Source organism: Calypte anna, chromosome 1, assembly GCF_003957555.1.
Source record: "Calypte anna isolate BGI_N300 chromosome 1, bCalAnn1_v1.p, whole genome shotgun sequence".
Classification (NCBI taxonomy): Eukaryota; Metazoa; Chordata; class Aves; order Apodiformes; family Trochilidae; genus Calypte; species Calypte anna.
In genome coordinates this window covers 12,735,111-12,754,842 of record NC_044244.1, presented here as the reverse complement: position 1 = coordinate 12,754,842, position 19,732 = coordinate 12,735,111, and the positions used below count along the sequence as shown (strand labels likewise).

General features: G+C 38.4%; 1 protein-coding gene across 1 annotated transcript in view; it reads left to right on the top strand.

Annotated features, from left to right (window-relative positions):
* The window catches only part of RELN (reelin), a 270,920-nt gene that overhangs the window by 221,620 nt on the left and 29,568 nt on the right, over positions 1-19,732 (top strand). The window contains exons 35-45 of the mRNA XM_030447325.1: positions 459-599; positions 700-877; positions 2,034-2,118; positions 4,530-4,712; positions 6,032-6,203; positions 6,284-6,386; positions 8,806-9,035; positions 11,683-11,903; positions 12,936-13,083; positions 16,408-16,666; positions 17,882-18,131. Of these exons, the coding sequence (XP_030303185.1) occupies positions 459-599; positions 700-877; positions 2,034-2,118; positions 4,530-4,712; positions 6,032-6,203; positions 6,284-6,386; positions 8,806-9,035; positions 11,683-11,903; positions 12,936-13,083; positions 16,408-16,666; positions 17,882-18,131 (1,970 nt within the window). The remainder of the gene's footprint in view (positions 1-458; positions 600-699; positions 878-2,033; positions 2,119-4,529; positions 4,713-6,031; positions 6,204-6,283; positions 6,387-8,805; positions 9,036-11,682; positions 11,904-12,935; positions 13,084-16,407; positions 16,667-17,881; positions 18,132-19,732) is intronic.

Below are 19,732 nucleotides of genomic sequence, written 5' to 3'. Positions count from 1 at the left end.
GCATGTTCATGCAGGTACATATGCAGTCATATGTTGTTATACATACTTCTACAAAAATACATATTAATTGTTGGGGGTTTTTTTTACAAGACATTATAAATCAATTTTCGCCACTTCTTAGATCACTGAAGTAATTTTAACTCTGCAATCAATACATGGAGTGCTAATATAGAGAATACTTTCTACTCAACCACTGTCCTCACCAGCAAGAGTCACAGCAATGTTGACTTTCTAGGTTTTTGCTTTAGGCACCTTCTGTTACAGTCTGCTGGAATTTTGCCTGAAAACTAATCTGAGGAGCTGAAACTTCCAGTTTCAACTGGAATGTTAATCTTTTCCAAATACATAGAGTTATGCTTTTTAATATGCTTTTCTTCTCCTATGGGATTTTTTTTACTATTTAACTTGATAGAGCAGATAATTTGAAACCTTAAATACATTCACTCTGTTTTTTGTAGCTCTCCCAGAACACGGTTCAGATGGATTCAGTACAACTATGCTTCTGGTGTTGATTCTTGGGCTATTGATAATGTTGTCCTGGCTACAGGGTGCCCCTGGATGTGCTCAGGCCATGGCATCTGTGATGCAGGTCATTGTGTGTAAGTAGCAACCTGATTAACATGCTTCACAGAAAGAATGTTGTGTTTTGTCTAGGCCAACCCAAATGAATAACACCTTTTCCTCCCAATTTCTTGCTAGGTGTGACAGAGGCTTTGGTGGTCCATACTGTGTCCCTGTCATTCCTCTGCCATCTGTCCTGAAGGATGATTTCAATGGTAACTTGCATCCAGACCTTTGGCCTGAGGTCTACGGTGCTGAGAGGGGAAACCTGAATGGAGACACCATCAAGTCTGGAACAGCTCTCATTTTTAAAGGGGTCAGAGACTACTTACATTGAAAAAAATAATAAAACCCAGGAAAGTTAAAAACAGAAAGCAAGTTTATTGTCATTTCCCCCATATATTTATGTGAAATTCCTAGGCTAGATGTTTTTAATTGTGTTTTCCTGCCCTAAATATGCACCATGCTTGTCACAGTTAGTTGGTTTTTATGAACAAATGGCTTTCGTATCTTCATTGGCTGTTCCTGTCATTTGTACTATAAATTTCTCCTTAACCACAGAAGGAAAAGAACGAAATTCTGAGTCTGAGATTCCTGAGGCCAAGTGTTTGGTTTGCAAATATGGTACACATTACAATCAGTGGTGTTTGTGTCTTGAAATCTCATTATTGGCTTTTGAGTTTTTGAATAACACAAATTAGTCAGCACTGTTGTTTGTTTAGTCAATGTTTATGTAGGTAGTCTGTGTTTTACTTAATTCTATTGTTTTTATGTTTGCTAGCTTTTTAAGGGCTTTTTTGTTTGTTTGTTTGTGGTTTAGGTCTTTTTTTATTTGTTGTTAATTACAGGGGTAAAAAAAGCCAGGAAGTACCATATTTTCTCAACTTAGTTCTTCAACAAAATACATACATAGAGAGGCTTTTGTTCACCCAAGCAGGCAAATTTAACCTCACACATGAGTATTCATTTGGCACCGTTAATATAGGGGCCCCAAAAAAGCAAAGTTTAATAATTTTGGGTGTAGAAATGAGATGTTTTATAAATAGGGTTTTTTTTGCAAAACTTGACTCTATTCAACCTCTCTAGATAATCCAAATCACAGGATGTGAATTGTCTAAAACTTGGATTAGTGGTTCCTGCAGATTGTTCCCCTGAAAGAAGGGGCCCGAGGAAGGGGAAGAGGGAGTCTCAGAGAGGCCAAGGTTTCTAGATCTCTGCAGAACTGGGACCCAGAATGCCCAAACATTAAGCTCATCTTCTGTATAGATGGACAGGGCCTTAGGGGTCATTTTGAGGTTTCCTGTTTGCTACATCTCCATGCTGCTCTAAGTCAGGTTGCCCCAGTAGACGGCATTTGTACAGAATATTTTGTAGACATGGGAAGGGGCTCCTAGAGAGGAGTCTTCCTGTAACCTTCAGAGCATCTTCAATAGTGGGAACTGCGATTCATACTGAATATTCTGTATTTGCAGGAAGGACTGAGAATGCTTGTTTCAAGAGATCTAGATTGCACTAATACTGTGTACATCCAGTTTTCATTTAAATTCATTGCCAAAGGTAAGATCACTGTTGATTTCCTGTCACTTCTCAAGCTCAAGTATCACAGAACAGAATATGGTTTTACCTTTTTAGCTTCAGTCACCAGTTTATGGTAGACAATATGTTTGAGTTTCTGCATCATGCCTGCCTTGTTACCAGCTTTCATGGCTGTCTGTGTAGCTTCTAAGAAAACAGTTAACTGTGATGGTGTCAAAAACAGCATAGCTAGTACAGTCTTTGAGAAGAAGAGAACCAAAATATCTCAAGACATTATAGAGGTTTTGGAATAAGTTGGGGAAAAAAATAATTTACCAGGATTTTTAGGTCATAAAATGGCATCTATAATAGCTTACTTAAGTTAAGGATAAAAAACTTCAGTCCCTCGCATTAAAAGCTCTTGCCATGTGACTGTCTCGTATGTACCATAGAGATTACTAAAACTCTATAATTCTATTTAATTGTGTAAGATTATTCAGACTTTGCAAGTCAAATTTACACTTTGGTGTGACAAGCTTGAAACAGTTTCTCTAGCAGAAGTATTTTCAAGCCAGTGGTTCAGTCTTACCCTGCTCCAAGTCTTGCCATCTCTAGCTTTGCAAAATACTTTTATCCAAGCCAAGAGTGACACAGTGGAGAACCACTAACCAGATCTGAATCATCTCCATACAGTCTCAGGTGTTTTCCCCAGCACTGCTTGTAGAACCAGCATCTCCATGCTGAAGTCCCAACATGCAAAAAGTCCTCTCTCTTTCATGGAAGGTGTTTGTAGTTTCTGCAGGAAGCACAGCACTCTGGAACTGGACTGCAGCTGATACTCTTGTTTGCCAATGAATGGCATGAAAATAGTTTTGAACCACCTGTGTCTTCATAAATAAATATCCTAGCCAAATCTCTGTATGAGCAAGTAAAAAATGGAGCTCTTTCTGAATTAAGTTTCCCTGTAGTAGGCATTTAACCATATATATTTGGCTGTTACTATTAATTATTTTATGAAGAAGACAGAAAACAAAATCTGTGTGAAGGCTTCTTTTACATAACTATGCCCTGGAAATATTTCTACGTATGAGCCTTGCCAAAATTGAAACTATAAAATCAGTAAAAAAATCATTCTGAAAGGCAGGAATAGCCAAAGGCTCCAGGCTGGATTTTGACACTTGACCCAGAAGAGGTAAAGTAGTGAAACACCAGGAGAAATCTTATTAAATTTATGTGACTAGACCTGGACCCAGGACATAGTCCCAACAAGGTCCCTAATTATTATAGCTGAGCACATCTCTCAGTTGTGTTAAGAGCAGTGTGATGTTTGCTGCTAATTGCTACAGATAAGCTGAAATCATCTCCTGACTGCCAACATCTCCTTCCTGCTCTGTTCCACACTCTGTGGTTGAAGAGAGACTTGTGCTGGAGTAGAGCAGGATCATGCACATCACACACTTAAGCTTCAGCAACTTTTGTTAAGAACAGAACATGGGAGCAGCTTACACGGTAACTCACAGTTAGCAGGAATGAAGAAAGTGTCCCTCTGTTCTTTTCTGCTGAGTTCCTGCCCTCAGACTGAGTTTTTGAGGATGTGCCATCACTGTGCCACACTATGAAACAAGTGGAAAGTGAAAGTCTGTCTGGGTGAGAACTCAGCTCAGAGATGCCCTGACTCAGACACTGGTGTTCCTGGTCAGCAAGTCAGTCATGGGCCAAACATACAGTGGGGATTGAGCTTGTGATAGGTAATGAGCAATAAACTGAGAGTGTTGGGCTCTAATCAGCATATGTTAATATTAGGGCTGTAAGAGCTTTTATTGACTCTTCAAAACTTTAAGTAAAAAGAAAAAAAAAGGAGGAAATGTTAGTCAGAAAAGGAAAATTTTACTCTCAGTTACACCACTGATTTTTAGGCATGTCAAAACATGCTATAGTGCTTTCAATCGCTGACATTATTTCTGGGTATAAAGATGTTCATATCAGTGTCTGCAGCTGGAGCCATAGACTATAAAACTGTGAGGATAAGGATTTATGTCTTTATCTGTGGGTGCTATGCATGGTGATGGTAATGACTTGTATCTGGGAGAAATAAGCAAATAAATATTGAATTATTGAAAAATATGGTAGAAGGAGCCAGTCTAAAAAATTACAACACTGAGGTAGCTTCTTATCTAGGTAATTAACTCTGGTGATACCTATAATGAACAGCAATGTAAATTTAGCCCCTAATTCATGGCATTTTGCAGACAGACAAGCAAGGGAAAGCACAGGAAGATGTGTATGTACAATTCACATAACATCCCAACAGCTTAAGCTGTTGTTAAAGGAAGCGCACACTGTAAGAATGTGAGAGTATCCTAATGGTAATTACACTTGAAGAAGTGGTTTTGAGCAAGTGCTTTTTATAATTGGATTATAATGAACATAAATGCATGTCCTCTCTTCTCCAGGCACCCCTGAGAGGTCTCATTCCATCCTGCTGCAATATTCTGTCAACGGTGGCATCACTTGGCACCTGATAGACGAGTTTTACTTCACCCAGACAACAGATGTCCTGTTCATTAATGTTCCTCTGCCCTATGCAGCCCAGAACAATGCAACACGGTTCAGGCTCTGGCAGCCTTACAACAGTGGTAAGGAAGAGGCACCTGTGGGACACCGGGTCCACCCTTGCACAGCTCAGCATCTGTGGGAGACTAGATTTTTTTAACTCAACAGTAGCAGTGACTCCTAAATCATGTTTTCGTATATTTTTAATCCCTTTGATTAAAATTATTGCGAGATTACGTTTACTGTTCTTATAAAGCTGCTATATGCTTTTAAGTGAAAGTACCTTAATGTAATACCCCTTGACTGTGCAGAAGGCTATGAGCTTTGGTCCTGGAGACAGGGAGATCAAGCAACACTGATAAAGTTAACTTCACTCAGGTTCTTCTCATTATTTTTCAATGGGCCTGATTCTTGTTTACAGAGGCCCCATTAGAATGCTCCAATTACATAAAATTATCCCAAGTGTAAATGGGAACTGCACCTATCTTACTCAAATTAACTAGTCATTAAAAACCCATTTAGAAACACTACATAGTGAGCAGTCAATCTTTTGATTAAATTATAAAGAACTGTTGAAAACCACAAGAGGAATGCAGCTTATTCTTCCTGCTTACAGGAGGTGTGCCAGCTGAAGAAATCTCTCCTCTGCTCTCAGTTACCCTGATCACATCTCTTAGCAGGAGCTGACATTAAGGACTCTAAAGAAATTCCAGCAATCATTTATACGTGGTGATACAGTAACAATTAATCCCATGCAGGAAAATGCCTGAATTAATCCAGTTTCAGTTCATTCTTCTTATGGATCCTGCTTTAAACATTAAACTTTTCTTCCAGACATTATGCTGGAATTTCATTTAAAAGAAGTGTTTTAACTTTCTCCAATCAATACAAAGACTCTCAGGTAGATTTAAAAAAAAGAAAACAGTAACACAAAAGTTATACAATCTAATCCTTTCTCCCCAGTTTGAAAGCACCAATTTTCCACCATATTTGAATTCATAATCTATTGGAGAAAAGGTCACTCAGCATTTCCTTCTGTGTTGTAGACCTCTTGCCAGGTGAATACAAGCTGCTGAGTGCAAGGAAAAAGGTGTAGAATTAGGTCACCCTTTCAGGCCACTTGGGCTCCACAGCAACTGTTCATTTAGATGAGTCTTAATTAAATAAGACATTGATGCTAGGGTTTCAACAGTAAATGTGATTTAAACCAGATAAGTGCTCAATACAGGTTTTTCACTCTTCAGTTTACTGTGACTTCTATAATTTATGGAGGAACTAAAGTTAATTCTGTAGGGTCAGGCTGCAGTGCAGCATGGGGATGCTTTTCATGGAAAGTGAAAATAGTACAGCCACACTTGTGGCTTATGGGGTCTTAATAAGAATGTTCCCTTTTTCTTTGCAGGCAAAAAAGAAGAAATATGGATTATTGATGACTTCATTATTGATGGAAATAACTTAAAGAATCCTGTTCTCCTTTTGGATACATTTGACTTTGGCCCCAAAGAAGACAACTGGTTTTTCTATCCAGGTGGAAACATTGGGCTTTATTGCCCATATTCCTCTAAAGGAGCTCCGTAAGCATCTCTCAGCAATCCATTAGAAACAAATGGGTATAATGAACTGAATCTAAAGCAGTCCTTTCCTTTATTTACAGGGAAGAAGATTCAGCCATGGTGTTTGTTTCAAATGAAGTTGGAGAACACTCCATTACAACAAGGGACCTGAGTGTAAATGAAAACACTATAATCCAATTTGAGGTGCGTGTCTTCAGAAAGTTATTTTGTGTTTTGATGGGAGTTCTGTTCTTGCAGGTTCTAATCTTTGATGTATTTGCCCAGCTATTATGACTGTCAAACAGAAGCCTGCCTAATTTCCCCTGTTACTGCTTTGATAATACTTTCTGTCATGGGGGTGTATCATGAAGAAGATAAGGGAAATTTCTGCCTCAAAGTCTTTGTCCATGCCTATATACTTGCACTGATAGCATTAAAGCCCAACTTGGAGAGTCAGCAATGACAGACAAGGTGATGAGCAAATTATAATCAGGTTCCAGATTGCCACTTCACAGCCTGCTCAGGATGAGCATGCAGCACTTCCATGAGCTGACCTAATGCAGAGTATGACTTCATTCATGGCACTAGAAATTAATTTTTCCCACCTGCTGGCTTAACAGTAGTCTTGTACTTTATCAGAGAGCCAAGGTTCGTTCTTTTTGCTTCTGCCCCCACTTTCATAGACAGTCTAGAAGAAGCTGTTCTTTGACCACGATGGCCTGAATTCCTTGCATCATAGGGAGTTATCTAAAGCTTCTGATTAAAGAGCATCTTTTTGTGCTTCTCATACAGTCAGTGGAAACGGAAACCTCAATGACAACACACAGTCCAAGCTAAGATGTGCTTCTGGTTTGCCCTAAAATCTAAACTGTGCATTGGCTAGGGCAGCTATGGATGGGAGTATCCATTTAGCCTACTATGTATTAGTTGAGGGGTTGTTATATTGTCATTAAGAAATTGTAACAGAATCTTTCACGAAAATTACCATGTCACAATTCTCACAAGTTGCTGCTTCTCAGGAAGATGTAGCATTCTGCAGCATTAAACAGCAATGGATATTGGCTTATAAAAAAATTACTAAAATCATACTAAGGGTTTTCCAAGAAAATTAGGTTTAGCTGTGTACTCATGCGCACTTCAGTTTGCCATGCAACTAATATGTAAATTATTGAATGCAAACCATTTTCTGTTTTAAAATATAGATTTCAGCCTGTAGATCAAAAATGTTTGAGGCCACTTTAAGATTTTCATAAGGCTTTAGAGCAGTAACGTCATAAGATCTTCTTGCTTAATGGTAAAAACATTGTTTTCAGCTCATGTTTTTGAGGACATTAGTGTAAATGAAGAAGCTATGCATAATGCAGTAGAGTTTCTCTCTGTGTCTCAAGAGTCAAAACCTGTATTGGGTCAAGCATCTCTCTAAGCTTCCAGATGAGTAGACAACCCTGCTAGTCAAATGTTCATTCATGGGACTTATGTGCACTAAACAATGATGAAGGAAATTCAGTGTTGGATACATTTTCAACATTTTAAGTATTTCTGGGTTTTAGAAATAAATAGGTTTTCATTACAGAGCAGCATATTAGAAGGACACTTTGCCACTACGAAGATATGTAAAAAACCCAGAATATTTCAGAGCTTTAGTACCAGGTCTGTATTTCACTGACAATGGGTTTTTATTTATTGCATGGTAAGTGTTGTAAATCTTTTACATGACAGAGTCATCCTGTAAGGAAACTAATTTTTCTTCATTTGTATAAGCTCTTTGAAATTAAAAGAACATCTTATCAGTGTGAAAGAAAAGCAGAGCAATTTGCACTGAATGCATGCAGAAAATATGTCTGAAGACATCTCAGATTCTGTACAAAACAAAATGTTATATTTTTTTCAGAAATAGACTTGTTAAACATGTAACTTTTCTGCCTTTTCTGCCAAGCTCTACATCAGAAATCTTGTAAGAACACTCAGAGAAGTCTGGCATTGCCAAACTCTGGTTTGGTTTGGCATTGAATCTAAATCCAATCCAGTTGTTATAATCTTTTAATGATGTGTCCTAGGGCTTTGCCGCTGTGTGTGAGCAAATGGATAGAAAGTATGAAAGCTGAAGAACATATTGAAGTGATACAGAACACATAAGCTGTTAAGCTTTTTTTTGCAGCATGTTTGTTTGCACATTATTTAACAACATGTTTGTTTGCACATTTTGTTTTAATGTTTCTGTTTTCAAAAATACACATATTTTGGTGCTATGATTACTCCAGAACCTGCAAGAGGTTGGTAGACTTCATGCATTTGCTCCAGCAATGCTAGTAGCTTTCTTTTGTGGTTTTGTCTACTTAACTTTATGGCTTTCTGTTAGTTGAAGTAGTTGGGGATTTCATATCACAGTGATGCTGTGATCAGCCAGAGTGTGATATGCCCATGGACAGGTAAGCAATATGCAAAAGTTCATGTGCATGTTCTGAGTGCAGCATCCCATTTGTTAGATGAGCTCTCAAATCACTGTTTTCCTGCACCAAACAAATACCACATCAAATGGGGGAGCTTAACTATGATAAAGAATGATTTGGAGTCCTACATCCTGTCCTATATCAGCTTCTGCATTTCATGTCTTGACCCACAGATCAATATTGGCTGCACCACTGACAGCTCCTCTGCTGACCCAGTAAAGCTGGAGTTCTCACGAGATCTGGGGGCGACCTGGCACCTGCTGCTCCCCTTGTGCTACAGCAGCAGCAGCCACCTCAGCTCCTTGTGCTCCACTGAGCATCACCCAAGTAGCACTTACTATGCAGGCACTACCCAGGGCTGGAGAAGGGAGGTTATTCACTTTGGAAAACTGCATCTCTGTGGGTAAGTGTTTAGCTCCTATTCCCATCCAGCTGCTCTGTGGTATGTTTTTATTTCCATTTCCCATCCCAAAAGTTCTCCCAGCACAAGGGTGGTTCGTAAGAGCAGAACAGATGACCAGTTTTTATCTTAATGACAATTAGTGTTCTGTTGGTCCCCCAAGATATGCTGTTCCTAATGCTAACATAGAGTAACCACAGATGATTTCCTATTTATCTGAATTCTGATTGGTTATAATATTTTAGAAATATGTTGCACAGTAGAATGAATGCAACCTTTGCTATATTTAAAGCTCCTTTGTTGCTGTTGCAGTACCATTAGCCATTTGAATTCATTAAGGATACTCTTGCATGAAATTTGGGATGCATTAGAAAACAGAGCAAGATGTGAGCCAATATAAACTTGATTCTATTTCAGTGTAAGGAAATGGACTTATCTAAATTGTTGGGGTCTCTTGTAGCTGCAGAGTTTTCCAGTTCTCAGAAATTAAATGCTGCAGTCACTCAGGAACTTTAAGTTTGTGGTACAGAGCAGATCAGATGATAGCAGAGACACAGCATACAAAAATACTGTGTGCCAGCAGACATAATGATATAGAGCTTTTCAAGGTGTAAAACAGTACTGTTTACTATTTCAGGGAACACTGCCTTGTAGCATCAGCTCACTTAACTGTAATGGATGAATGAAAATGAGCTATGCAACTATGAGACTTTGTGAGTCTGCCCAACCATGAGGCTAAGTATTTATGAAACTCCTGCTTGCAGTGGGCCTTCCACTTAAAAATTGGCCCCACATATGCCTCTGAAAGTATGAAAAGACCTACATAAGAGATGAGAACAAAGTTTAAAAAGCCTGGATGTTTAATAGTTTATGAAAATGTTTAAATTTTAAACTTGAATTTTCTGGTTTATGACAGCTAACATTTCAAGCATAGCATAGGTAGCCATCTCTTTCAGCAGCTCATTTGTCCTTCTGTTTTTGCCCAGAATTGTATTACCCTTTACCCAGCTACCAATGCATCTCTCTAAATTAAAGATTTTACTATGCAGACCTCTGATTAATTTTTATTTAGTCCTCTGTTCCTGAGGTTTTCTGACCTGTTTGTCTGCCTTCCCTCCTGTTCCTTCCTCAACATGCCAGGCCAGAAGCCAATTGCTGATAGTCAGCCAAACCAAGCAGGGGAGAGCAGCTTCCATAGGACTTTTAATACCATGAAATTATTGGGCCAAAGGGCTGAAGGGGGATTTTCTCCACCACTGGACTAACAAGAAAAAACCTCCAAATGTGGTGCTTTGTGTAATTCTAAAAAGACACAGTTTTCATCCTCAAAGTGTCGAATTATTATATTTAAATGAAGATTAGGACATTTTTAGTTATTTCTCCTAAGTATGCTATTTTGGAAATTAATATATGTTCTCAGCACGTAGCTGTAATTATAAATAAGTATTCCAGTTATGTGCTAAAGGAAAAGCCCAGGGCCTGTTGAGTCAGTGAAGAAACCCCTGCACACTTCAGCAAGACCAGTATGTCACTCTCTGCTTCAAAAATGAATCATGGCTTCAACCATGCCTGAAAGAAGGAGCTGATGTGCCTAGGGTGGAACAGATCCTGCCCACTGGGCTCTTCTGAAGAGGAGCTTATAACACCTTCAGCCTCACACTTGTGTCCTTCACCCCAGAGAGTATTACAGTCAATGTCTTTGATTTCCAGGAGGACTGTGGTTATTTGGTATCTTTCTTGAAACTATTAATAGTGTCACCTACCCCTTAGCACCTGAATTCCCTCATAAAAATTCCTTTTTAGCAAATCAAGACAAAAAAACTTCTCAGCTACCCATGCTATTGATTCACCTGCTGTATTGAGCTATCTCTAACAAGACACTTTAAATATGCAATGCAATTAAGTGCTTTTTGCTGGTTTCATTCCTCCTTTAAAACATTTTCTCAATGGGGAATAAAAGTAGCCTCTCAAGTGTTTTTCCCTGCTTGGTTTGTTTTCCGTCTTCCCAGCTGGTTCCTCTTTACATGCAGAATTAATGCAAGTAACACTTAGGATGTGAATTAAAACTGACAGGACAGGACCCAAAGGAGAATATAGTTTAAATTAACAACTTGCAATAGCAGTCTGGTTTAAGCTTAAGCTGCCTGAAAGCAAGCTGAATATCTGGTGACATGGCAGAGGTTGCTTTCTTTCTCTGTAACTGAGGGTGAGATCCTGCCACCCCAGCTCCACAGGTGGCTTCCCTGGGGGCAGGATAGGAACCTGAAGCAGGATCTTGCTCTCCAGGAGATGGTGAAAGTGGCCCACTCTGGCCAGAGCCTGTATGCTAAAGTGGAAGGAAATCTATCAGGCCATGGCCATCCATCTTCCCCACAAACAATAGAGAGAACAGTGGTTAGATTTCAGTTCCCATTTTCAAGTCCATCATTCAGCTTTGATAGGACAACTAATGAATAACGTTATTTTTATTTCCATTAGTACTTGGGCAAAATGTAAGCATAAAGACACATGAGGTACTGAAAGCAGTTGATAGAATTAATTTATCAAGACAATCCCAACAGAAAGAATACTATACATGTGTGTATTATGATATATATGAAATACAAAAAAGATGGAACAGTTATTTAAAGTAAGTTCCCACTTTTTCCAGGCTGGCAAGATTCCGATGGTACCAAGGATTTTACCCTGCTGGATCCCAGCCAGTAACTTGGGCCATTGACAATGTGTACATTGGTCCACAGTGTGAGGAGATGTGCAATGGACATGGCAGCTGTGTCAATGGCACAAAATGCATCTGTGACCCCGGGTACTCTGGGCCAACCTGCAAAATAAGTACCAAGAACCCTGACTTCCTTAAGGATGATTTTGAAGGTATCTTTTCTGGAGGGGGGGGAGGAGTCTGAATTCTGCCTGTCTTTCAGTGAAACCCAGGGCTCAAGGAATGAAACAGCAAAGTCTTCCTCACCCCTGTGCACTTGTAAATTTAATTTATGCTTCGGGGATGTTTCTATGGACCAAGTAGTTTAGATGTAATTCACGAGCACATTTTGTGGATGTCTGATGGTCATCAGTTGCCTGGTTTGGATGGTCTGACTCTTTGTAAAGTTGTTAATGCTGGGAATACAATATGTTCACTGAAATAAAATTACCATAAGCTCTATACACACAAAATAATTTTAGAAGAAAATTATGGTTTAATGGTAATTTGATGTATAGCAAAGACAGAATGCATGCAAGGCAAACAACAGAGGGCTTTAAGTTTGTATTGTTTCTTACTATAGAAGAAAATTTAACTGGCCTTAATATGGCAAATGTAGTTTCATAGCTGGCCATGTGTCTCAGCAGGGAGGGTCACCTCACCTCTCAGCAGGCATGGCAGAGCCCAAGCCAGTGACATGAGGAGGGAACTCCAAACCTTATGCATGCCTGAGAACACAGCATCCATGCACACAACTCTCACACTACCCTGAGGATTCTCCTGCTAGCAAGCATGGCAAGAAGAGCACGTCTGGAATAAAGCAGCAGCTGTGAACCACACTCATCCCTTCACAGGTGCTGCTGTTCCTTATAAATTCTGCTGGCCCTTGCTTGCATACTAACACATGGCACACAAAGTTCCTTTATTGGTCCGGGCACCTTTTTTGTTATCTTAAGAAAAGGGAAGAAAAGTTGAAAATCCTGTGAGTAACTGGAGACTGAGACCCTAGATTTCATACTTCTGGGTTTATTTTGTTTATTTTGGTTTGATACATAGCAGTTTTCTAGAAAACATTGCATTGGAAACCCTGAGCGTTTCTTTACTCTGCATGTGATGTTTAATTGAACTTTCCTCTATGGAAGTAGTACTCATGCAGTAGGAGGACTTTGAAGTAAACCCCAAATGTATATTTACTGTGTATCCAGGTCAGCTGGAGTCGGATAGATTTCTGCTTGTGAGTGGTGGAAAGCCATCAAGGAAATGTGGTGTCATGTCTGGAGGAAACAACCTTTTCTTTAATGAAGAAGGCTTACGTATGCTGATGACTCGAGACCTAGATTTGTTACAAGCCAGGTAATACAATTTCAAAGTTCTTTCCAGATTTCACTGAAAATATACTAAACTGAAGAATAATACATAGGGGATACTTCTGTGACAAAGGCAAGCTGATATATTCTGTGGTTCTTATTCTAGCAAATTTTTAATTTTAACCACTTTTACCATTTTAAATTAAATTTAACTTGAACTTTAATGGGATTAACCATTTAAATGTTACTTTTTTCCCTAAATAGGAACTCCAGGATCTGAAGCCAGACCTTCAGTAGTTTATGCAAGTTTTTATTTCTATAAATGCATAATGTGAGAAATTGATTGCACGTCACATGCTCCGCTTGTCTTACAGCTTATTGTATTATGAACCATTGCTAAAACAGGAGTATCTGCTGCCAGCATAACTCTTACATTCATCATCTCATAATTCTTTCATTTCTTAGGCTTACTTTCTTATTATTGTGCACATTTGTTTCCAATAACTCACTGAGAAATTCTCGTCAAGCTGTCACCAGCTACACTGAGCACAGCACTTGAAAAACAAATATTTTTAGTGTATTTAGAGATTATGTTGTATAATTACGGCCTGCAGAGGAGATACTTGATGAGTGAGACATGCTAAGCAAGTTACTTTACAAAATTTACACTAATACAAATTAAACCACATCCTAATTGCATGCATGCTAGCAGGTAGGCATTGTTTTCTAATTTATTCAGTATCTTAGTTTATATCCTTATATTATTACTTTGGAGAGATTACATTTGCTTAGAGGTTTTTCTCCACTGATCTCTTGTAAACACACTACTCCTCTCTAATGTTCTGCTGGAAACACTTTAATAGGCACTTTATCTCTTTTGCCTTGTCTTCATTAGCTTTGACTCTTTAAATAATGGTTTAATTGCAAAGCCTTGTGGTCAATAAAGATGCCTAATTTCTAACCATTATATTTTTTAGATAAGCAATTAGTTAACCATCGGTGATGAGGTGTAATATTAGAATTTGTACTGAATTTGAGAGATTACTCACTGCAGACTTTTTTTCAGAACTTAGTAAACACAGATATCATTACTCCACTAATTTGATTTCCTAGATGGTTCTGAAATTAGAAGATGGCTTAACAAAATATAGAAGAGATCTTGTAAGTTGCTCCATTAGACTAAATGACATGTTTTCCTTATTGCTCATTTTCAAAGAACCATCATTTATTCCCCTCCATGATAGTCTGTAGCTGCATTTGCATATATTGACCTGAAGGTTTTAGATGGAGATAAATGATTTCTGTCTTAGTAAAAGGAAAACAGAGCAGTAAATTTAATTTCTTCTGATGAAAACTAACAGTTACCAACAAATATAACTGTATGTTCTTTTCTGAACAGCAAGGCAGACTGCAGCAGCAATGGTTGGGGCTGCTCTTTAGCAACCTAGCAGTGGGATTTTCTTAATTTCTAGGCTGCAAAAGACAACAGATCTAGCTGTGACAAAGATGTGCGAAGTTCTGCACTTGGGTAGAAGTTTCAGTTTATGCCAGGAATTATGAGTACCAGCATTTCTACTAGATATTTTTAAGGGCATTAGACTCAGCAGCCACATTAAAACCTCCCCTTTTCTCATGAGCAGATGCCCTGAAATATACAGGCAAGAAGTGGTGCCTGTTGGTGTCACAAGCCATGCTCAGCACCTGGGGACTAAAATCAAGTGGACTTTCCAATCCACTTTGTACTGCCATCACATCTATATTTTAAAGAATTTAACACAGCGGACGGTATATTGCATAAATACTGTCATGGTAAAACCAGGAGCTGAAACTGCACAGTGTGACATATCCATAGGGACAGAGTATTTTAGGTATCACAGCTGATCAAATCCTTTTCAATTCTGAACTACTAGAAGAATATCCACACATTTAGTGTTATTAGATCTAGAAGAAAACTGCTTCTCCATTTCAAAATAGGCAGAGCTTTTGCAAATTATCTATGGGATGAGAAGAGAGATATTTAAAATGACTTAACTTTTTAATCTGCTAGACATTGTGTTACCTATATTTGAGTTACTGTTTTAGTAAAAAAACAGATAAAAGCATAGCAATCCACAGAGAGTAGTTTCAACAGAGACAAGGTCACCTGGGCTTACTTTGAATTATATGGCATAAATCTGAGGAGGCACAAAGACTTTGCAGCAGTTAATCGAATCCATTACAGCTGATAGGTTGATCCGTGAGGGTCCCCAGTGCTCCTTTACAGCACAAGCAATATGTTATGTCTGGGACATGGAGCTGGATATACTCTATAGCAAAAGAAGTTATATATAGTAGCAAGAGAAGCCATGAGTCGCAGTGAGGCCTAGAATTAAATGACTTCTGGGTCTGGTGCTTTATTGAAGCTTTGTCTGCCCAGCACCTCTGCAGCCTCCACTCGCAGCAGATCTACCTGCAGAGCAAACCAGAGCAAGACTTCTGATACAAAACTTCATTTACACCATTTCATTTCACCGTGAGCTAGCCAGCACTAATGCAGTAATAATTAGAACAGATATGACACTCTAAAGCTGTACAAAAGCTGTGCAAACATGAATTAATACTTGTAATATCCCTGTGAGTCTGATAGGTAAATATAATTACAGAAGCAGTTCCCTCCACTGCAAGTGCCTAGCAGAGCTATTTATGAGCATGGGCTAACAGGAAGAATTTTGCTGTTTGATACAAGTCTATTGTGCTGCTTTGCACAAGCCAATTAAATAGGGGATAAAAGCAGTGGTGTCCCTGGGTGGCTTGGGCTGGCTTCAGGGAAGCCGGGACATTGCAGCGATGTGATTTAGACAAATTTCCCAGGCTGACTAAATGAACAAAATGGTCCCTGAAAGAGAAAAGTGCTTTGTTCTCCTGTCCAGATTTTGTCTAGTTTATGCCAATGGAAAATCGGGATGCTTATTTTGAATTTAGGCATTTCAGCAAATTTCAGCCAATTATGATCTACTTATGGCACCATTGCTTTTCTGCCACTAAAATCTGTACTCACCGGCTACGGGGATAAAAATCTCACCCATTATTATGTTTCTGATATTTGCAACACCATCTGCTACACCAACAAAAGCTCAAAACATAAATAACCAGCTTTGTTCAGCCTCTTCTGCCTGCCAAACTACCACACAGGCAAAATGAATTTTTGCCATCCCACCTGTCTGTCTGCTTCTGTTCTGGAGGCTTTGAAAAGAAAATCAAAAGGTCTCCTAAAGCTTACTCTTACAGCAAGAAATCATGTCCACAGGCAAGCACCAAGCCTCTCTAGTTGGTTTTCTCCAACTAGTTTTTGCAGAGAAGAAATCTATCCAGTAATTGCTCCCCCTGTCAGATTTGTGCAGTTCTTCATGAGACTGGGATGCGGGAAAGGGGTGCCAGACCCCAGGAGCCAGCCCGTGCTGCTGCAGTATTCCCTCAATGGGGGCCTCACATGGAGCCTTCTTCAGGAATTCCTCTTCAGCAATTCCAGCAATGTGGGTCGATACATTGCCCTGGAAATTCCCTTAAAGGCCCGTTCCAGCTCCACTCGCCTTCGCTGGTGGCAACCATCTGAGAATGGCCATTTCTACAGCCCCTGGGTAATTGATCAGGTGAGGAATCCTCTGGGTTGGTATTTTAATACAGTGTTAGACTGGTTCGAGTCTTACCATTTCTTATTTATTGGTATGTATAATTTCACTGGCTCAAGGAAAAAAGCTTTGCGTAAAGATATTCCAAAGTTATAATAATTAAGAAAAATATTAGAGCACAATTACGCTTTACTAATCTTGAGTTTTTAATGCCCCAATTCCACACAGGATACTGAACACCCATTTTGGATCCAGGGAAGGCCTTTATACATAGGCAAAGCCAGAGGTTACATTGCAGAAAGCCTTACTATATAACATGCAAGTCTGAGTTCAAACTTTAAAACTTTCATTTGAATGAATCTGAATATGTAATTGGCTTGGTAGATTGTAACGGGAAATACTATAGAAAAACTTCAATCTTTATCCATCTAATTTTGAAAACATTTTGTTTCACATTTGGGATTTCCTTCTAGAAAGATTTTTATTTAAATCTCAAGGAAACCCACTAATGTGATTGTGCTCTACATAGTGTTATTGGGCTGTCCAAGATCAAGTTCTTAAATTTTTTTTTTTTTTTTTAAAGCAGTTTGTTCAGGTCCTTTGAAGAAATCTAGAAGCTTAACTCCCAGCCAAATTTAATGATGTCTGCAAAATTAACCCTCCTCCCTTTAAAAATTACAAAATTGACATTCTTTCACTCCTATATCTTAATCAAATGTAGTTATATTAGTTCAGAACAATCAGAAACTTAATTCAGAATAACAAATGAAAATTTATTCTACCTTGTTTGTTGTTGAATGGTAAGATGCTTATCTCTTACAGTGAATGGAAAAACAGTATTTTCCCAGTTCTAACATCAGATGCAATCTGAGGGGAGTACAACAGAGTATAGTAAAACTTAAGAGTCAGTAGGAAAAATGACAGTGTAATCACTTTGCTCCTACCAACATTTATTTTTGTGAGCAGTTTTACTTTATTCAGGATAGAGTTCACCTCCCTGAGCTTTAGATTAGTAAAGCTGAGCCAATCTCTTTAGAATCCCTTTACAGGAAAAAGATATTCCCCTTCCTCAGAACCTAAACCCTTTACAAAGTCAATTTGTCCATTTTGGATGAGCAGAAAATCTAAGTATGGATGGTAAGTCTCTTTCTCCACAATGCTATGTCACATGTATGCTTGTGAAGACTTCTAGACTTTTTTTTTTTTACAGTAACATTTCCTTTCCTACTGTTTCAGATTCTTATTGGAGGAAACATCTCTGGCAATACAGTATTAGAAGATGATTTCACAACACTAGATAGTAGAAAGTGGCTGCTGCATCCTGGTGGAACAAAGATGCCAGTCTGTGGCTCTACTGGGGATGCTCTGGTGTTCATTGAGAAAGCCAGCACACGCTATGTTGTCACCACTGACATTGTTGTCAATGAAGACTCTTTCTTGCAAATAGATTTTGCAGCATCCTGCTCTGTCACAGACTCCTGTTATGGTAATGACTTCTTATTTATTCCTACCCTTCCTCTTCCTCTTCTGTACTTGTTTCCTAGTTCCACTAGAAGTCTCAGTTTATATCTCACTTGCACCTATGTAACTAATAAATCGTTTATATCAGCATACATCTGACACAAGCTGTCATTGTCAGCTGCAAAGATTACTATTTTCCATATGGAATAATAAGCTTGTATAAATACATGTATGTGTGTACACATGTATGAAGTTGTGCATAGATGTAAGCACATATATATATATATATATACATGTCATGATGCAATTTTTAATTACAGAGCTCCCTTTTTTTTCCCATATGATATGTATTTGATGCAAAGCATGCTTTTATATGTGTATTACACATACATGTACACGTAAAAATATGCTCTGCAATCAAGACACATCACATAGAAATTAAAAATTGATTCATTATTTGAATGTTAAGATCCACTAGAAACCAATCTTCCTAGATATTTAATTCTCATTTGTACATTCATTCATTCATTCAATTTAAATTAATTAAATTGCATTCACAGGATTTTGAGGTATAGGAGTTTCTTTATGAGGAAGAGAATGCAATATGTTGCAGCAAGTAGTGTGCGTTAATTCACTGGGTTGCTGACTGTACCTCTTGAAATCCACCTAAAAATTATAAAAGGTTTTACATGAAGTCGCAGAAGTAGCTTCTTTGATTTTGCTATTCTGAACCAAATGGAATTACTGAGATAGTTTACTCATATGCTTAACAATATCTTTTTATTATTTTGGTGTTACAAAATCTGTGGCATCCTAAGATCATCTCTGCTAATTTTAAAAGTGTTTTGGCAGCTTGGCTATATATTGGCAAAGAAACAGTTTTCTCTTTTTTTTTTTGTTTTGTTTCTTTGTCTATTACACTTCTTTATCTTAACTTAGTATTAAATTAGGCAGGATTCTACCTACTCATGCTTGCAGTCATGATGAGCAAAGTATTTTGTTTTGGTGATGGAGGTGTAATACAAAAAACTCACTTAGCCTTCTTTACATCCACTTGTCCTTGGATTTCTGTAGCACTGTGCCCTGTGCTTAGACATCAAGTAGGACTGATTGGGTGATTAAGGATAATTCTGTGCACAAGCTTAGAAAAAAATGGGTCTGTAGTAATAAAAAAAGAGCAGATTTACCACCCCATCACTGCAACCATACTCCATGTTTCACACAGCCAGAATGCCTGGCAGCTGGAACATTGACTTCAAGTTGCAGCTGTGAGCCTATTATTCTCTGTTTAATGGCTGCATGCAAGTTTAACTTAAAGTATTTAGTGAGCTTGACTCACCTTTAGTTTTTATTATAGATGTTCATAAGCTGCAAACTTCAAAACAATGAAATTGCTGAGAATTGAATGTGTTAGTTAATGTGGCTAGACTGTGTTTAAATGGAAACAAGCTCACTGACTAACAAACTCAGTGTTTATACTGGGTAATGAAATGAGCTGGTCTGGAGGTGGGTGGAACAGTGACTAAACAATCTTGTGACAGAGCCAAAAGATTGAAATTGAGTGTTGTTCTGCCTTACACAATTATTACATCCATCTGAATCTCATCCTTCAACCTGAAAAACAAA